This window comes from Salmo trutta, chromosome 6 (genome assembly GCF_901001165.1).
Source record: "Salmo trutta chromosome 6, fSalTru1.1, whole genome shotgun sequence".
Lineage (NCBI taxonomy): Eukaryota > Metazoa > Chordata > Actinopteri > Salmoniformes > Salmonidae > Salmo > Salmo trutta.
The window spans coordinates 60,042,242-60,061,170 of NC_042962.1; the positions used below are offsets into that span (position 1 = coordinate 60,042,242).

An 18,929-nucleotide genomic window follows, 5' to 3' on the forward strand; every position below is an offset into this window, starting at 1 on the left:
AGGGAAAAGGACCATCCTTGAACATGGGGTGAGCCATTCTTACTAATCTGAATAAAGGGAAAAGACCATCCTTGAACATGGGGTGAGCCATTCTTACTAATCTGAATAAAGGGAAAAAGGCCATCCTTGAACATGGGGTGAGCCATTCTTACTAATCTGAATAAAGGGAAAAGACCATCCTTGAACATGGGGTGAGCCATTCTTACTAATCTGCTGGAGAACCAGTTTGGATTTAAGTATAGCATTCACCCCATTATGCTTCAACTGTCACTTTCACATACAGTGCCTTGCAAAAGTATTCATCCCCCTTGGAGTTTCCTATTTTGTTGCATTACAACCTGTAATTGAAATAGATTTTTATTTGGATTTCATGTAATGGACATATACAAAATAGTCCAAATTGGTGAAGTGTAATGAAAGAGATCACTTGTTTAAAAAAAAATCTAAAAAATAAAAACCTGAAAAGTGGTGCGTGCATATGTATTCACCCCCTTTGTTATGAAGCTCCTAAATAAGATCTGGTGCAACCAATTACCTTCAGAAGTCACATAATTAGTTAAATAAAGTCCACCTGTGTGCAATCTAAGTATCACATGATCTGTCACATGAGATACACACGTTCTGAAAGGCCACAGAGTCTGCAACACCACTAAGCAAGGGGCACCATGAAGACCAAGGAGCCACCACAGGTAAGGGACAAAGTTGTGGAGAAGTACAGATCAGGGTTGGGTTATAAAAAAATATCAGAAACTTTGAACATCCCATGGAGCACCATTAAATCCATTATTAAAAGATATGGCAACACAACAAACCTGCCAAGAGAGGGCCGCCCACCAAAACTCACAGACCAGGCAAGGAGGGTATTAATCAGAGAGGCAACAAAGAGACCAAAGATACTCCAATCTCCGCTGTGGGTTAGGGTTATCTGTCCATAGGACCACTTTAAGCCGTACACTCCACAGAGCTGGGCTTTACGGAAGAGTGGCCAGAAAAAGGCCATTGCTTATAGAAAAACAATAAGCAAACACGTTTGGTGTTTGCCAACAGGCATATGGGAGACTCCCCAAACATATGGAAGACGGTACCCTGGTCAGATTAACTTGAAGGAGCTTAAGCAGTTTTGCCTTGAATAATGGGCAAAAATCCCAGTGGCTAGATGTGCCAAGCTTATAGCGACATACCCCAAGAGACTTGCAGCTGTAATTGCTGCAAAAGGTGGCTCTACAAAGTATTGACTTTGAGGGGGTGAATAGTTATGCACGCTCAAGTTCAGTTTTTTTGTCTTCTTGTTTGTTTCACAATAAAAAAATATTTTGCATCTTCAAAGTGGTAGCCATGTTGTGTAAATCAAAATCATACAAACCCCCCCAAAAATCTATTTTAATTCCAGGTTGTAAGGCAAGGAAAAATGCCAAGGGGGTGAATACTTTTGCAAGCCACTGTAAACCCACACAGCGTCTGAGCGAGCAATGACCAATCAGTGACTTATTAACGGTCTTACAAACATGGTTGAACCTTTGTCTCCAATAAAAAGACTGGTGGCCAGACTGAGACAACCTCCCTGCTAAAGCAAAGACACTGTATATTATGACGAGATGGTCTCCGCCCTAACAATTGCAGTCGTCCCAAAGGTGGGAAGGCTGGCGGTCTGCTTATCCCCGTATCCCGCATGGACAGATTTTCACGGGATTGGACCCTCTCACGTCGCCTCTTCCTCTCAGGCTAAGGTTTCTGTTTCAAGGGTTAAGGGTAGGGGGTCATCGGTCATCACAGGTTATGTAAACAAAACTGGTTTTCCTTAGCTTTGAAAAACATACCATATTACAGAGTAATTTCTTAATTCAAAATCATAATTGTTTATTTATTTATAATAATATTCACAATAATAATAATCATAATCTATTTTCAGATTCACATTCAAAAGCTATGCAGTAGAGGGGTATGAGAGAGCGTGGGAGATTAGGGCCTCTGATCTAGGCTAGTCTTCAGATCTAGTCTTCAGAGTAGGGCCTCTGATCTAGTCTTCAGCGTTTCAGAGTAGGGTCTCTGATTTAGGCTAGTCTTCAGCTCTAGTCTTCAGAGTCACAGAGTAGGGCCTCCGATTTAGGCTAGTCTTCAGATCTAGTCTTCAGAGTAGGGCCTCTGATCTAGGCTAGTCTTCAGATCTAGTCTTCAGAGTCACAGAGTAGGGCCTCTGATCTAGGGCAGTCTTCAGATCTAGTCTTCAGAGTCACAGAGTAGGGCCTCTGATCTAGTCTTCAGAGTAGGGCCTCTGATCTAGGCTAGTCTTCAGATCTAGTCTTCAGAGTCACAGAGTAGGGCCTCCGATTTAGGCTAGTCTTCAGATCTAGTCTTCAGAGTAGGGTCTCCGATCTAGGCTAGTCTTCAGATCTAGTCTTCAGAGTAGGTCTCTGATTTAGGCTAGTCTTCAGATCTAGTCTTCAGCGTTACAGAGTAGGGCCTCTGATTTAGGCTAGTCTTCAGAGCTAGTCTTCAGAGTAGGGCTTCTGATCAAGGCTAGTCTTCAGAGTGGCCTCCTGGTATTAGTGCTGAATCCTATAAACCAACCCCACATGTGATCTAGTACTATTCTGTCAGCAGTCAAGACTGGGATAGGCCTAGTTAAGGCCTATAGATCACCCACAGATGACAAAAGCACAATTCTGATTCTCCCATTACTATAGAGCGATATTAGTGCAACAGTGTATGCTCGGGCTTTGATCCTTGAGGAGTGAACGAGTGCACACTTGTCATAAACCCAATTTATGATTTATATGCTGTGAATAAAAACAAACTCCTGGGGGTTGGGGTATATTAAATATCTCAGGGAGGGGAATCAGTGGTTGTGTCCAAATATCCTTACCTTCGTCCTAAATAGTAGGCCGTTTGAGTATGCGAGAAAATAGTTTATCTAGTATACTTTAACTGCCCGGATGTCATACTCATTTCAACTAGGACAACAGCTGATCAATTAGACATGGGGCTGCGCTACCGAAATCAACGAATAGCGGGAAACAACGCAATCGCGCATGACGCGTTCTCAGTATGCCAAAATATTCAGTTTTATAGTATGTGCATTTTATCAAATAAAGTATGCTTTATGCCAGAATGTTATACTGATTTCGGCTTTTCATCTTGTAGAATACGCTGCACACTTTACAGGAATTTCGCAGCCAATGCCTTAGAGTTTTGATAGCTAGAGCTCTTCAAATTAACAACAAAACAACTTAGAAGATGGCGAATAGCTAAACTTCTGCAGTGGAGTCCAAATGTAAATAGTTTTTGTTCTCCTTAAAATTATCATGACTATTTCGACGTAACGTTACAACAGATCTGCAGCTTGCGGTGACTTATCTAGCTAGTTACGTGATTCAGTAGGACTACATGTTATAACTGTTCAACTGTAACGTTGGCAGAGTGATTAGCTTGCTGTTGAGCGACAATGTCATATCATTACTCTAGCTAGCTACTTGTAAAAATCAAGACTTGTGTTCAAACTGTTACAGGGTCTGATGACAATACCAGGCATTTCATTCAGTGGTGAACACCGCAGGAGAAATGCCGCAAACAAAGATTGAGTAAGTCATGAGGCCATAGTTGTCTCTCTTGCCACCGCACTAAGCACTGCCACTAGCTATAGCGAGTTAGTAACGTGGTAGCCTACACTCCTATTTTCCACAGCGGTGCTGGTCCCAACACTTCTCTGTCTCCTGATTTGTCACGTCGGTTTATCTGTGTTAAACTGATTGTAAAGTGCATGCTATGCATTAGTTTCTACCTGAACGGTTACAGTCTGAATAGGTCTAGCTAGCTAGACCGGTAAATGTTTACTTTCAACATTCAAAATTGCACTTGCACATCAGAGCTCTCTTGTTGCAGGTGCAAGGTAACAATAAGTTGAAAGAAAAACAATTAACTAGCAAGAGCAGTGAGCAGGTATCACTTCGCCAGAGCTTTCTGCTTTACTAAACTAAATAAACCTGATTTGGTATTATTATAATAATAATAATAACGTGACATCATTTTTATAGCGCTTTTCATAATCAAACAAACAATCTCATGAGTAGCCTAGCTGGTTGGCTAGGTCAACCAATAGAGGCCAAGTCTGAGAGGGACAGTTGATGGCTTGATCAGAGGAGATGACCAGGGAGATGGTTGATGAAGATGGAGTCCGGTAATGATCTTGTAGAGGGCTAGCTACTCTGGGAACCAGCGGTTTCGGCCGTGGCTCACTACATACTTCTTACTGAACAGTACGTGCTAAATAGTAAGTAGTACGATTAGAACACAGTATGCAGTTTAAGTAAGTAGTAGGCAAGCCAGAGTCCGAACACGGACAGTTTTAGTCGCTGGGTTTCTAAGTGACAGAAGACGTTGGATGGATGCCAACAACCTTTGATACTCACGTAATTTCACTTGATCATGCTGCCTGTAAAAGCTAACTAGGCCTAGTCTATATCAAAACAATCGGTCCATTCCAATCCACACCCCCTTCGTCTCTGGAGGGTACCATTCTGTGGGGTAAGGGGCACCGGATTGAGACTCATTAAAATATGACATGCCATTTCTGTCTGTCTGGCTGCCCCGGGGTCTAATAACTGCATGGCGGTCTTCATTTATCCTCGGGGAGAAGTGGAGCAAGTTTCCCACTGGCCCTTATCTGAACGGGAGCTTACCGCCCCACTGAACAACCCTCCAGGCAGTACACTTTGTGGGCTGTGCCAAGAGAAACTGTCTGACCCCTAAATCTTACTGTACCCCTTTACTGTCTCAGTAGGATGCATTGTGTACATGCCAACGCCAACACACAGTCAACACACGCACACCGTCCACACACACACAACCGTCCACACACACGCACGCACCGTCCACACACACACACACACGCACCGTCAACGCACACACCGTCAATACACACGCACACACCGTCCACACACACACACACCGTCCACACACACACCGTCCACACACACACACCGTCCACACACACACACACACCGTCCACACACACAGTCACTACAACTGCTCCTCTTCTTTCAGAGTCCATAACATCCACAATAACAGCTTGCTGTTGTTCAATGCCCTTCACTGATTTCTCCAAAGACAACGGTGATATGTGATCTGAGTGTATTACATGACCACCAGAGAGAGTACTGGGCCAGCTCTCTGCTACTGCCAGACTGACTGGCACCTGAAGGGGTACTGGGCCAGCTCTCTGCTACTGCCAGACTGACTGGCACCTGAAGGGGTACTGGGCCAGCTCTCTGCTACTGCCAGACTGACTGGCACCTGAAGGGGTACTGGGCCAGCTCTCTGCTACTGCCAGACTGACTGGCACCTGAAGGGGTACTGGGCCAGCTCTCTGCTACTGCCAGACTGACTGGCACCTGAAGGGGTACTGGGCCAGCTCTCTGCTACTGCCAGACTGACTGGCACCTGAAGGGGTACTGGGCCAGCTCTCTGCTACTGCCAGACTGACTGGCACCTGAAGGGGTACTGGGCCAGCTCTCTGCTACTGCCAGACTGACTGGCACCTGAAGGGGTACTGGGCCAGCTCTCTGCTACTGCCAGACTGACTGGCACCTGAAAGGGTACTGGGCCAGCTCTCTGCTACTGCCAGACTGACTGGCACCTGAAGGGGTACTGGGCCAGCTCTCTGCTACTGCCAGACTGACTGGCACCTGAAGGGGTACTGGGCCAGCTCTCTGCTACTGCCAGACTGACTGGCACCTGAAGATGACATCACTGCAGTATGGAGCAGATCAGCCTGGGTCCCAGAATGAGTAGTGATGTACTGTTAGCTGCAAGACTGTCTACTTGTAACCACATACCACACGTTTCAATGTAAACAGTTACATGGACACATTATTTCCTGCCTGCTATGACTCATACACTCTGTTACAAAGTTATGAGTACATCCGCACACACACAAAGACACTCTGCTGCAAAGTTTTACTAACATGCGACACGCACACACAGACTAACTGAACCCTGCAGCTCTATGACCTAGGAGACATCAACATGTTCTGCACTCACACACAGGGACCCGCACGCCCAGCGACCCGCACGCCCAGCGACCCGCACGCCCAGCAACCCGCACGCCCACCATCTAAATCATTTCTTTAAGGCTCACCTTCCACAGCAACATTCTCATTGAGAATGTTAAAGACCGGCATGGCCGTTTCACCCTTTACACTCTCCTCTCTCTCCGTCTGTCTCTCTCCCGCGACGCTGCCTGATCCTGGCTCGACACTCAGCTGCACTTAGAAGACCAGATCAGTGGATTCCTCTGTCCTTGCCAGGGACAGCCGCTGAGGCCACACACACACACACACACACACACACACACACACACACGTCTCTGTGCCGCTCATATGGAAGAAACATCAAGAAAAAGGGGATGTGGAGAAACATTCACCCGACTATTACACTGAGTTAAACACACAGCTGTTCATATGAGCACGTTCACCCAAGCTCACACACACACACACACCTGTCCATCTGCTGCCCTGATCTCATCTAGGGCATAGCCAATCAGAACGAGGAACAGAGAGCGCGAGAGAAGAGAGAGAGCAACAGCACCATTGGCTCAGAGGGACAGGGCCGTCTCATTCCAGTGTGTGTTGTTTGGTAGAGACACTGAAGCAGACACAGAGCTCTTATTAGTATTGTACCCTCTACACCATGACTGTCCTGTCAGTCACACTAGATCACCATGTACCACTGCCCTGTGAGTCCCACCATGACTGTCCTGTCAGTCCCACCATCAACACCATGACTGTCCTGTCAGTCCCACCATCAACACCATGACTGTCCTGTCAGTCCCACCATGACTGTCCTGTCAGTCCCACCATCTACACCATGACTGCCCTGTCAGTCCCACCATCAACACCATGACTGTCCTGTCAGTCCCACCATCAACACCATGACTGTCCTGTCAGTCCCACCATGACTGCCCTGTCAGTCCCACCATGACTGCCCTGTCAGTCCCACCATGACTGTCCTGTCAGTCCCACCATCTACACGATGACTGTCCTGTCAGTCCCACCATGACTGCCCTGTCAGTCCCACCATCAACACCATGACTGTCCTGTCAGTCCCACCATCAACACCATGACTGTCCTGTCAGTCCCACCATCAACACCATGACTGCCCTGTCAGTCCCACCATCAACACCATGACTGCCCTGTCAGTCCCACCATCAACACCATGACTGCCCTGTCAGTCCCACCATCAACACCATGACTGCCCTGTCAGTCCCACCATCAACACCATGACTGCCCTGTCAGTCCCACCATCAACACCATGACTGTCCTGTCAGTCCCACCATCAACACCATGACTGTCCTGTCAGTCCCACCATGACTGCCCTGTCAGTCCCACCATCAACACCATGACTGCCCTGTCAGTTCCACCATCAACACCATGACTGCCCTGTCAGTCCCACCATCAACACCATGACTGCCCTGTCAGTCCCACCATCAACACCATGACTGCCCTGTCAGTCCCACCATCAACACCATGACTGCCCTGTCAGTCCCACCATCAACACCATGACTGCCCTGTCAGTCCCACCATCAACACCATGACTGTCCTGTCAGTCCCACCATGACTGCCCTGTCAGTCCTACCATCAACACCATGACTGTCCTGTCAGTCCCACCATGACTGTCCTGTCAGTCCCACCATGACTGTCCTGTCAGTCCCACCATCAACACCATGACTGTCCTGTCAGTCCCACCATGACTGTCCTGTCAGTCCCACCATGACTGCCCTGTCAGTCCCACCATCAACACCATGACTGTCCTGTCAGTCCCACCATCAACACCATGACTGTCCTGTCAGTCCCACCATCAACACCATGACTGCCCTGTCAGTCCCACCATCAACACCATGACTGTCCTGTCAGTCCCACCATCAACACCATGACTGTCCTGTCAGTCCCACCATGACTGTCCTGTCAGTCCCACCATGACTGCCCTGTCAGTCCCACCATCAACACCATGACTGTCCTGTCAGTCCCACCATCAACACCATGACTGCCCTGTCAGTCCCACCATCAACACCATGACTGCCCTGTCAGTCCCACCATCAACACCATGACTGCCCTGTCAGTCTACCATCAACACCATGACTGTCCTGTCAGTCCCACCATCAACACCATGACTGCCCTGTCAGTCCCACCATCAACACCATGACTGCCCTGTCAGTCCCACCATCAACACCATGACTGCCCTGTCAGTCCCACCATCAACACCATGACTGCCCTGTCAGTCCCACCATCAACACCATGACTGCCCTGTCAGTCCCACCAGATCATAGAACACTACTCTGCCAGTCACACCAATGAATAAACAACAGGAAGTGATGAGCGCAAGGTACTTTTTACCACGGATACAAAACACTGATTCCACCTCTTCCCTGTAACTAGAAAGTCACACAGGATTCCCATTCTTTCTCGTATGTTAATAACATACAACCACTAGACTTGGGCGGAATCCAGATGTTCATACCATTCTTCTGCCATCCCAGGATTTACAGTATTACCAGCATAGAACACAAGACACATAGACGCTTTTAGCTAAATGCACAAACCAATTCGAAAGACAGGCAAATTCAGCTCGTAAAGTTATAGGCAAATTCAGCTCGTAAAGTTATAGGCAAATTCAGCTTGTAAAGTTATAGGCAAATTCAGCTTGTAAAGTTATAGGCAAATTCAGCTTGTAAAGTTATAGGCAAATTCAGCTCGTAAAGTTATAGGCAAATTCAGCTTGTAAAGTTATAGGCAAATTCAGCTTGTAAAGTTATAGAAGTACAGCTAGTAGCCATTTTCGGTGCGAGTGGACATTGAAAAGCTAAATTGAACGAGAGAAATGAACAAAGTTGTGATGCATGCTTGTCTGAAGGAAGAGCAGCCTGTGTACATGGAGCAGAGGGGAGAAGGAAGAGCAGCCTGTCTACAGCTTGTAAAGTTATAGGCAAATTCAGCTCGTAAAGTTATAGGCAAATTCAGCTCGTAAAGTTATAGGCAAATTCAGCTTGTAAAGTTATAGGCAAATTCAGCTCGTAAAGTTATAGGCAAATTCAGCTCGTAAAGTTATAGGCAAATTCAGCTCGTAAAGTTATAGGCAAATTCAGCTTGTAAAGTTATAGGCAAATTCAGCTTGTAAAGTTATAGGCAAATTCAGCTTGTAAAGTTATAGGCAAATTCAGCTTGTAAAGTAATAGAAGTACAGCTAGTAGCCATTTTCGGTGCGAGTGGACATTGAAAAGCTAAATTGAACGAGAGAAATGAACAAAGTTGTGATGCATGCTTGTCTGAAGGAAGAGCAGCCTGTGTACATGGAGCAGAGGGGAGAAGGAAGAGTAGCCTGTGTACATGGAGCAGAGGGGGAGAAGGAAGAGCAGCCTGTGTACATGGAGCAGAGGGGAGAAGGAAGAGCAGCCTGTGTACATGGAGCAGAGGGGGAGAAGGAAGAGCAGCCTGTCTACATGGAGCAGAGGGGGAGAAGGAAGAGCAGCCTGTCTACATGGAGCAGAGGGGGAGAAGGAAGAGCAGCCTGTCTACATGGAGCAGAGGGGAGAAGGAAGAGCAGCCTGTGTACATGGAGCAGAGGGGAGAAGGAAGAGCAGCCTGTGTACATGGAGCAGAGGGGAGAAGGAAGAGCAGCCTGTGTACATGGAGCAGAGGGGAGAAGGAAGAGCAGCCTGTGTACATGGAGCAGAGGGGAGAAGGAAGAGCAGCCTGTCTACATGGAGCAGAGGGGGAGAAGGAAGAGCAGCCTGTGTACATGGAGCAGAGGGGGAGAAGGAAGAGCAGCCTGTCTACATGGAGCAGAGGGGGAGAAGGAAGAGCAGCCTGTCTACATGGAGCAGAGGGGGAGAAGGAAGAGCAGCCTGTCTACATGGAGCAGAGGGGGAGAAGGAAGAGCAGCCTGTCTACATGGAGCAGAGGGGAGAAGGAAGAGCAGCCTGTCTACATGGAGCAGAGGGGAGAAGGAAGAGCAGCCTGTGTACATGGAGCAGAGGGGGAGAAGGAAGAGCAGCCTGTGTACATGGAGCAGAGGGGGAGAAGGAAGAGCAGCCTGTGTACATGGAGCAGAGGGGGAGAAGGAAGAGCAGCCTGTGTACATGGAGCAGAGGGGAGAAGGAAGAGCAGCCTGTGTACATGGAGCAGAGGGGAGAAGGAAGAGCAGCCTGTGTACATGGAGCAGAGGGGGAGAAGGAAGAGCAGCCTGTGTACATGGAGCAGAGGGGAGAAGGAAGAGCAGCCTGTGTACATGGAGCAGAGGGGAGAAGGAAGAGCAGCCTGTGTACATGGAGCAGAGGGGAGAAGGAAGAGCAGCCTGTCTACATGGAGCAGAGGGGGAGAAGAACAGAGGATGAAAAACACACTAGTGGGGAAACAAAGTGGCAGCTGTACAGATACCTTATCTAGAGCTCTGACTTCTCAAACACGTCAGAAAGCCAACACCTCGTCTCCTTATTAATTCAGACACTTACTCAGCTAACTAACAAGTAACCAAATACCCAGCTGGAGTATAGCACATCTTAGACAGTTACAATATATCTGATGGCAAACACTTAGAGTGAAATGCATACAACTAACTTCATCACCTCAGGAGCATCACACAACACTATGGATTCACCAGCTTAGTCCTGTTGTGCTCTTTACAACCAACACCTGACTGGCTGCTGATCTGGGGAACTACGGTAAGATTCATCATTTTAAATGATGTGACAGGAGAAATGAAGAACGGAATCTTCTTTATCTCCTAACGTATTGCACCAGTTGACTGCAGGTATTTATGTACATTTGCTACAACATATTAAAATGAATTGAAAAACTTCAAATAAATAGTTTCAACGGTATTGACGGTATATGAAAACCATCCCGTGGGTATTTCCAAATAACCCGGTATACGGTATACCTCCCAACCTGAACCACCACACACTGACTCACACGGCAGTGACTCACTCATGTATGTGAAGGTCTCCTCGGCCAGCATGGGGGAGATGGAGGTGGGGCAGGGCTCCTCTTCAGGGGAGCAGATGGGAGAGATCACCCAGTCCTGGCTGTCATACAGGTACAGAGACTCTGACCCCTGGGAGCCCATCGACCCCCCACCACCACACTGCTTACTGCTGCTACTGGTGTCATCTGGGGAAGAGCATTCAGAGACAGAACCAAATATTGCCATCATCCATGCAACAAAATAGTATGATCAAAATAGTGGGTGCAGTACTAGTGATGATCAGAGGGGGGCACTAATACAGTAACTATTACAGTGAATCTACACATCGCCCCCTATAGATTAAACCAACTCAGTGCTGAAGCTGATTTTTGTAACGCTGCCTTAGACACCATCCGTCTGAGCGAAGACTGAGTGCTGGGTTGAGAGTGGGGATGAGTGTGTGTGTGTGTCATGAATGTGTATGTATGGCAGGGAGTGTGTGTGTGTGTGTGTGTGTGTGTGTGTGTGTGTGTGTGTGTGTGTGTGTGTGTGTGTGTGTGTGTGTGTGTTCCCGTGGCTCTGGCCGTGCATAACACAATGTCTTCCGGTTCAGTGGTTATGTGGTTTAGTGGGCTGGGCTAACTATAGCAGGAGACTCGAGTCCTCACAACTGTGTAGACAGACAGGAAAACACACACACACGTAGCACACACACCATCCTCAAACAGGCCTTGAAGGGTGTGTGGTTGCAGTTTTTCTCAGGAGAGCCAAGTCAGGCATGCAAGGCTCCCTTCCCCTGTCCTGAAGTCTCCTGTCCTCTCTCCATCTCCTGTCCTGTAGTCTCCTGTCCTCTCTCCATCTCCTGTCCTGCAGTCATCTCCCTCCTGTCCATCTCCCCCCTATCCTGCAGTCTCCTGTCCTCCAGCCATCTCCCTCCTGTCCTGCAGTCTCCTGTCCATCTCCCCCCTATCCTGCAGTCTCCTGTCCTCCAGCCATCTCCCTCCTGCCCTGCAATCTCGTCTCTCTCTCCTCAGTGTGTACTGCCCCCTCCTCTCCTCCTCTCCTCCTCTCCCCCTTCCTCTTCACTCACCAGTCTCTGTGCTTCCGCCCTTCTTCTCCACGCCACGGGGTTTCACCTCAAACATCTCTCCTGTTCGTCTGCTCGCCGTGTGGGCGGAGCCTCCACCGCTCTCACACACACCGCCGGACAGGAAGAAGAAGGGAGCGCCGCTGTGACATCACATCCTGCCTCCTCCTGAGGCAGGCAGGCGTCCAGGAGCCTGGAAGACAGTGGTGTCAGACACACACAGTCTCCACTACTGGCCTCTGAACCCTAACCCTTAGCAGAAACAAAAGAAGCAGACCAGCAAAGTGTTCAGTAGGGAGAAACGTTTTGGAACAGAGTGAAACAGACCAGAGAAGTGTTCAGTAGGCAGAAACGTTTTGGAACAGAGTGAAACAGACCAGAGAAGTGTTCAGTAGGGAGAAACGTTTTGGAACAGAGTGAAACAGACCAGAGAAGTGTTCAGTAGGGAGAAACGTTTTGGAACAGAGTGAAACAGACCAGAGAAGTGTTCAGTAGGGAGAAACGTTTTGGAACAGAGTGAAACAGACCAGAGAAGTGTTCAGTAGGGAGAAACGTTTTGGAACAGAGTGAAACAGACCAGAGAAGTGTTCAGTAGGGAGAAACGTTTTGGAACAGAGTGAAACAGACCAGAGAAGTGTTCAGTAGGGAGAAACGTTTTGGAACAGAGTGAAACAGACCAGAGAAGTGTTCAGTAGGGAGAAACATTTTGGAACAGAGTGAAACAGGAGGTACTACTAGTAGGTAAGCTATACACTGAGTACAAAACACCCCCCCCCACATATATTTTAATAGGCTACACTGTGTATACCAAACATTAGGAACACCTTCCTAATATTGAGTTGCACCTCCTTCTGCCCTCAGAACAAGTTCTCATTTACAACTGTGACCTGGCCAAGATAAAGCAAAGCAGCATGACACAAACAACAGAGTTACACATGGAATAAACAAACAGTCAATAACACAATAGAAAGGTCTATATACAGTGTGTGCAAACGAGGTAAGATAAGGGAGGTAAGGGAATAAATAGGCCATAGTGAGGAAATAATTACAATTTAGCAATTAAACACTGGAGTGATAGATGTGCAGAAGATGAATGTGCAAGTAGAGATACTGGGGTGCAAAGGAGCAAAAAAAATAATAATAACAGTAGTTGGGGATGAGGTAGTTGGATGGGCTGTTTACAGATGGGCTATGTACAGGTGCAGTGATCTGTGAGCTGCTCTGACAGCTGGTGCTTAAAGTTAGTGAGGGAGATATGAGTCTCCAGCTTCAGTGATTTTTGCAGTTCGTTCCAGTCATTGGCAGCTGAGAACTGGAAGGAAAGGCGGCCAAAGGGGACATTGGCGAAATAAAAAATAAAAAAAATAAATACAATTTTAAAAAACTGTTGAGCGTGAAAAACCCAGCCAGCATTGCAGTTCTTGACACAAATCGGTGCACCTAGCACCTACTACCATACCCTGTTAAAAAGCACTTAAATATTTTACACTGATTTAAGTAGATTTAACAGGTGACATCAATAAGGGATCATATAGCTTTCACCTGGATTTACCTGGTCAGTCTGTTAATGAAAGAGGTGTCCTTCATGTTTTGTACACTCAGTGCATGTTAGCATGTCCAATAACAACATAGACGTCTGTTACCCACAGACAAATTGAGCTGTAGCTTCTCTTCCTCTATCCCCCCTTCTATCCTGCCTTGTCATTTCTCCATCTCACTCCCTCTGACATGTGAACACTTAGGACAGAAACATTCCTCCAGCTGATTCTGCTGTTGGAGGTCTTAACCATTGAGTGTCTGAGTGAGTCATACTAACTAGCAGCTAGAGCCCTAGTGAAAACACTAGAGTATAGAGACCACTCCTAGTCTCCTCCAGGCCCTAGTGAAAACACTAGTCTATAGAGACCACTCCTAGTCTCCTCCAGGCCCTAGTGAAAACACTAGTCTATAGAGACCACTCCTAGTCTCCTCCAGGCCCTAGTGAAAACACTAGAGTATAGAGACCACTCCTAGTCTCCTCCAGGCCCTAGTGAAAACACTAGAGTATAGAGACCACTCCTAGTCTCCTCCAGGCCCTAGTGAAAACACTAGTCTATAGAGACCACTCCTAGCCTCCTCCAGGCCCTAGTGAAAACACTAGTCTATAGAGACCACTCCTAGCCTCCTCCAGGCCCTAGTGAAAACACTAGTCTATAGAGACCACTCCTAGCCTCCTCCAGGCCCTAGTGAAAACACGAGTCTATAGAGACCACTCCTAGTCTCCTCCAGGCCCTAGTGAAAACACTAGTCTATAGAGACCACTCCTAGTCTCCTCCAGGCCCTAGTGAAAACACTAGAGTATAGAGACCACTCCTAGTCTCCTCCAGGCCCTAGTGAAAACACGAGTCTATAGAGACCACTCCTAGCCTCCTCCAGGCCCTAGTGAAAACACTAGTCTATAGAGACCACTCCTAGTCTCCTCCAGGACCTAGTGAAAACACAAGTCTATAGAGACCACTCCTAGTCTCCTCCAGGCCCTAGTGAAAACACTAGTCTATAGAGACCACTCCTAGTCTCCTCCAGGCCCTAGTGAAAACACTAGTCTATAGAGACCACTCCTAGTCTCCTCCAGGCCCTAGTGAAAACACTAGTCTATAGAGACCACTCCTAGTCTCCTCCAGGCCCTAGTGAAAACACTAGTCTATAGAGACCACTCCTAGTCTCCTCCAGGCCCTAGTGAAAACACTAGTCTATAGAGACCACTCCTGCCTCCTCCAGGCCCTAGTGAAAACACTAGTCTAGAGACCACTCCTAGCCTCCTCCAGGCCCTAGTGAAAACACTAGTCTATAGAGACCACTCCTAGTCTCCTCCAGGCCCTAGTGAAAACACTAGTCTATAGAGACCACTCCTAGTCTCCTCCAGGCCCTAGTGAAAACACTAGTCTATAGAGACCACTCCTAGCCTCTTCCAGCAGCTAAACTGCCTATTGTAGGACAGGCAAGCTGCAGACAGAAATGTGCCACATAGCATTAGAGAGGGGGTGGGGGGAAGCCCCTTCCTGTTGTTTGACACTGAGACGCCTTCCAGTGTTAAAGGGATGACACAAGACAGGATGCGAGTTCTTAAAGGGGCGGCTTCCCACGAGAAGCCAAGCACAGTCTTAAAGGCAAAGGCTCCTGACTGTGTTATGGAGTTGGAGGCAGAGCTAAGGCACAGTGTGACCAGTGTGTGTCGTACATGTGTGGTGTGTTGGTCCTGGGTCAAGGCTAGTGTAGAGCTAGTGCTGCCTACAACATTTCAAGGTGAAAATAGAGTAGGAGTCTCTGTCTGAGTGTGTTGTATCGTGTGCGAGCGTGTCCCTGACTTTCATCCTGGGTCAGGGCTAGTGCAGTGCCTTCTAAGATTATATAAAATCTCTGCATGTCCAAGAGAGAGACTGAGTATCCCTCTGCATGTGAAACACGAGAGAGAGAGAGAGAGAGAGAGAGAGAGAGAGAGAGAGAGCGAGCTTGTATCCCTCAGCTAAATAGCAGCTCAGACTCCTTACATAAGATAACGGTCAGCCTCACGAACCCTCAAAATATCAGCAGTGTCTCTGCTGCAGTGTACACTCATCCTCCAGGGAATCATCACAGTGACCTTCATCTGTTCTATTGCTTCTCCTTTTCACTCTATTTCCAATATCAGGGGTGATGGTCACAGGGAATGTGCTTACGACTCAACTACATATGACTAGAAGCAAAATAGCCTAGACGTTCCATACACCAACCTGGGTCGTATTCATTTGTGCACACCGTATCAAAACATTTTGCAATGGAAAACTAAATCAAGCATTTCTTACTGGACAAAGTCAGGTACAGGTACTGTAAGTCCCTCCCCGTTTTGGCCCCTTTGCTTCCGTTTCCCAGTAAATAAGACCCAGAGGTCCTGCTTTGAGATGAAGCAGCCCCAACAAGTATGTTTAATGCAACCTTTTGAATTGGACTTAGCATCAGATACATCCATCCTTACCCACAGTAGTGCAGCAGGCCTTGTTTAAGTGACATATCCATCCTTGGGCAAGGAAAACCAAATTGGAGTTGACAGTACACTGCACCACATGCTGTCACTGGTCTACTCTACACACAAGAGACAAGGTAGCTAACTGAGACATGGCTTATATATATATACACACACACTTATTGGACATGCTAACATACACTGAGTGTACAAAACATGAAGAAAATATATATATTTTTTTTTTCGTTCCCTCTCCCTGACTGCAGGAAGATTCTCTAGCCTTGTCTAGCCTATATCCTTCTTGTCAAGCTGTGATCTCATTCTAGCTCCTCTACCCCATGCTACCACCAAGCAATCAATACCTTTAACAACTGAGGGACAGTGAACAAGTAAACACGTCGGGGAGAGGCGAAGAGAATCAGAGCGTAGCCCCACCACCCTCCCCCTTTCTCTGATAAGGTGAAAGGTCAAATGAGAGGCATTTCCCAAGAGATGGCTTTCCTTCCTCATCTCCTGTCATTCCCTACCACTTATCTACAAGGGCTTGACAGGTCAAAGCAGCATGGTGGAGACTGTCTACAAGGGCTTGACAGGTCAAAGCAACATGGTGGAGACTGTCTACAAGGGCTTGACAGGTCAAAGCAACATGGTGGAGACTGTCTACAAGGGCTTGACAGGTCAAAGCAGCATGGTGGAGACTGTCTACAAGGGCTTGACAGGTCAAAGCAGCATGGTGGAGACTGTCTACAAGGGCTTGACAGGTCAAAGCAGCATGGTGGAGACTGTCTACAAGGGCTTGACAGGTCAAAGCAGCATGGTGGAGACTGTCTACAAGGGCTTGACAGGTCAAAGCAGCATGGTGGAGACTGTCTACAAGGGCTTGACAGGTCAAAGCAGCATGGTGGAGACTGTCTACAAGGGCTTGACAGGTCAAAGCAACATGGTGGAGACTGTCTACAAGGGCTTGACAGGTCAAAGCAGCATGGTGGAGACTGTCTACAAGGGCTTGACAGGTCAAAGCAACATGGTGGAGACTGTCTACAAGGGCTTGACAGGTCAAAGCAGCATGGTGGAGACTTTCTACAAGGGCTTGACAGGTCAAAGCAGCATGGTGGAGACTGTCTACAAGGGCTTGACAGGTCAAAGCAGCATGGTGGAGACTTTCTACAAGGGCTTGACAGGTCAAAGCAGCATGGTGGAGACTTTCTACAAGGGCTTGACAGGTCAAAGCAGCATGGTGGAGACTTTCTACAAGGGCTTGACAGGTCAAAGCAGCATGGTGGAGACTGTTGCCATCCTTTCCCCTTCCTGTAGTTATGAAGGAATAGAGAGGAGAAAGAGAGGTTACCTAATCTTGTGTACTGGTGCTGGACTAAGGTCTCATCTGCAGTGATATGACCACCTGCTCTGCCACAACCCTCTCTTTCTCTCTCCCCCACTTTTACTGTTTTCATACTATCGTGGTGAGCCGAACCGTGTCCTTTCTAGCAACTATGAGGGTTGCATAACCTGGCCAGCACAGTACAGCTCGGCTCAGTAGAGTGAAAGGAGTTCCTACAACTCTCTTCCTCTGACTGTGTGATTCCCTAGAAACAATCTCCAATTAGCTGGCCCACATCTAACGGACTCTCTTCTGCACATGACTGTTTGAGTGTCAGGCGGGGGAAAGAGGACTATGTGATGCCAGACGGTCTGAGCTGGAATTCCATCACAACGGCTCTGGGACCGTCTACTGAGTAGTTAGTGGAACAACTGTCCATAACCACACTCATCCTGAGGGGAAAATGTCATATTTGTACTTGAAATATCAACAAAAGTTAGAAACATTCACATCTAGGAGGGAAGAAAGAATTAGCTACTTGTCATTCGGTCTAGAATTTGTGCATTAACATGTTCATAAATAAAATGTAACCAATGATTGGTGGAAATATTATCTACTTGATTCCAACAAGTACAAGATTGGATGTGAAGTTGAGATATTAGCTAAATGTTTCATTCCCAAGTCAAAACACTTAAATGATCCTAAACGGGGAATTCGAATACAGTCTTCTGGACTTTGGGGATCTGCAGCAGTCAGCATAGGGAAATGTCAAGCATTGATAGCTACTTTGTTGCTTTATCAACAGTAAGAATACTATCACGTGTTCGCGGGCTACAGCGTAACCACCGTGGAGCGTTCGTCATCAACAACAACAAAACATCTCGCTGATTGTGGGTAATAATAAAAGCAATGGCGTAGTATATGGCTTTAAATATAAACTGCGATGAGCATAAGTGACAAGTGCAAAAATAATCATTGATCTCGGTACCAATGGAACAATTCGACAAGAGGACAGTGCAATGACTTGTTTCATAATAATAAACCAAACCGACAATCGCAAAAAGTATGTTTTCGCACGTTAAAATTATAATCTCACGATTTCGTTCTGAGTGAGATTAGTTTTTTGGGGGATAGTAATGATGAATAGTATAACTCACTCCAGCTGATTAAGTTGACAAGCGAACATTGCAGAGCTATGTAGTACTGTGGCACATCCGTGATTTCCATCCGGCCTTTGGCAAGGATTTCTCCCATCGATGTGGTCACTTATGATCCGGATTTTCATATAATATAAATTAACCTCAACCTACCTTTAGATGTATTTTAAACACCTTAGACAAATCCCAGAGCACATGTGGTCCCATCAATCCTAAAATATCAAACAATGGAAACAGTAGCTATTAGGGAGAAAATGATCGGGGCAGACTGTTGGTGCTGAAGGTTTCTTCACGTCATGAAATAGCGCGCGGTTGAAATGAGTGACGTGTGAATTACGCGACAATATTTCTTGAGGGGTGTTTCTAAATAAAAGTCCTACACTAAATACATTGAAATTTGTTATTAACATATATTTTGTTAATTATATATAA

General features: G+C 47.0%; 1 protein-coding gene across 5 annotated transcripts in view; it reads right to left on the bottom strand.

Moving 5' to 3' along the window:
- The window catches only part of LOC115196487 (trafficking kinesin-binding protein 2), a 54,375-nt gene extending 35,563 nt beyond the window's left edge, over window positions 1–18,812 (bottom strand). For 3 of the 5 annotated variants that reach the window (XM_029757364.1, XM_029757363.1, XM_029757361.1), the window contains exons 1-3: window positions 18,651–18,812; window positions 12,044–12,292; window positions 10,977–11,159 (exon numbers count right to left, since the gene is read on the bottom strand). In XM_029757364.1, coding sequence (XP_029613224.1) covers window positions 10,977–11,159; window positions 12,044–12,098 — 238 coding nt within the window. In that variant the 5' untranslated portion in view covers window positions 12,099–12,292; window positions 18,651–18,812. Of the gene's footprint in view, window positions 1–6,133; window positions 7,139–10,976; window positions 11,160–12,043; window positions 12,293–18,497; window positions 18,629–18,650 lie in introns of those variants that run through there. The other 2 variants (XM_029757362.1, XM_029757365.1) reach the window with 2 other exon arrangements.
- Window positions 18,813–18,929: the final 117 nt, after the last annotated feature.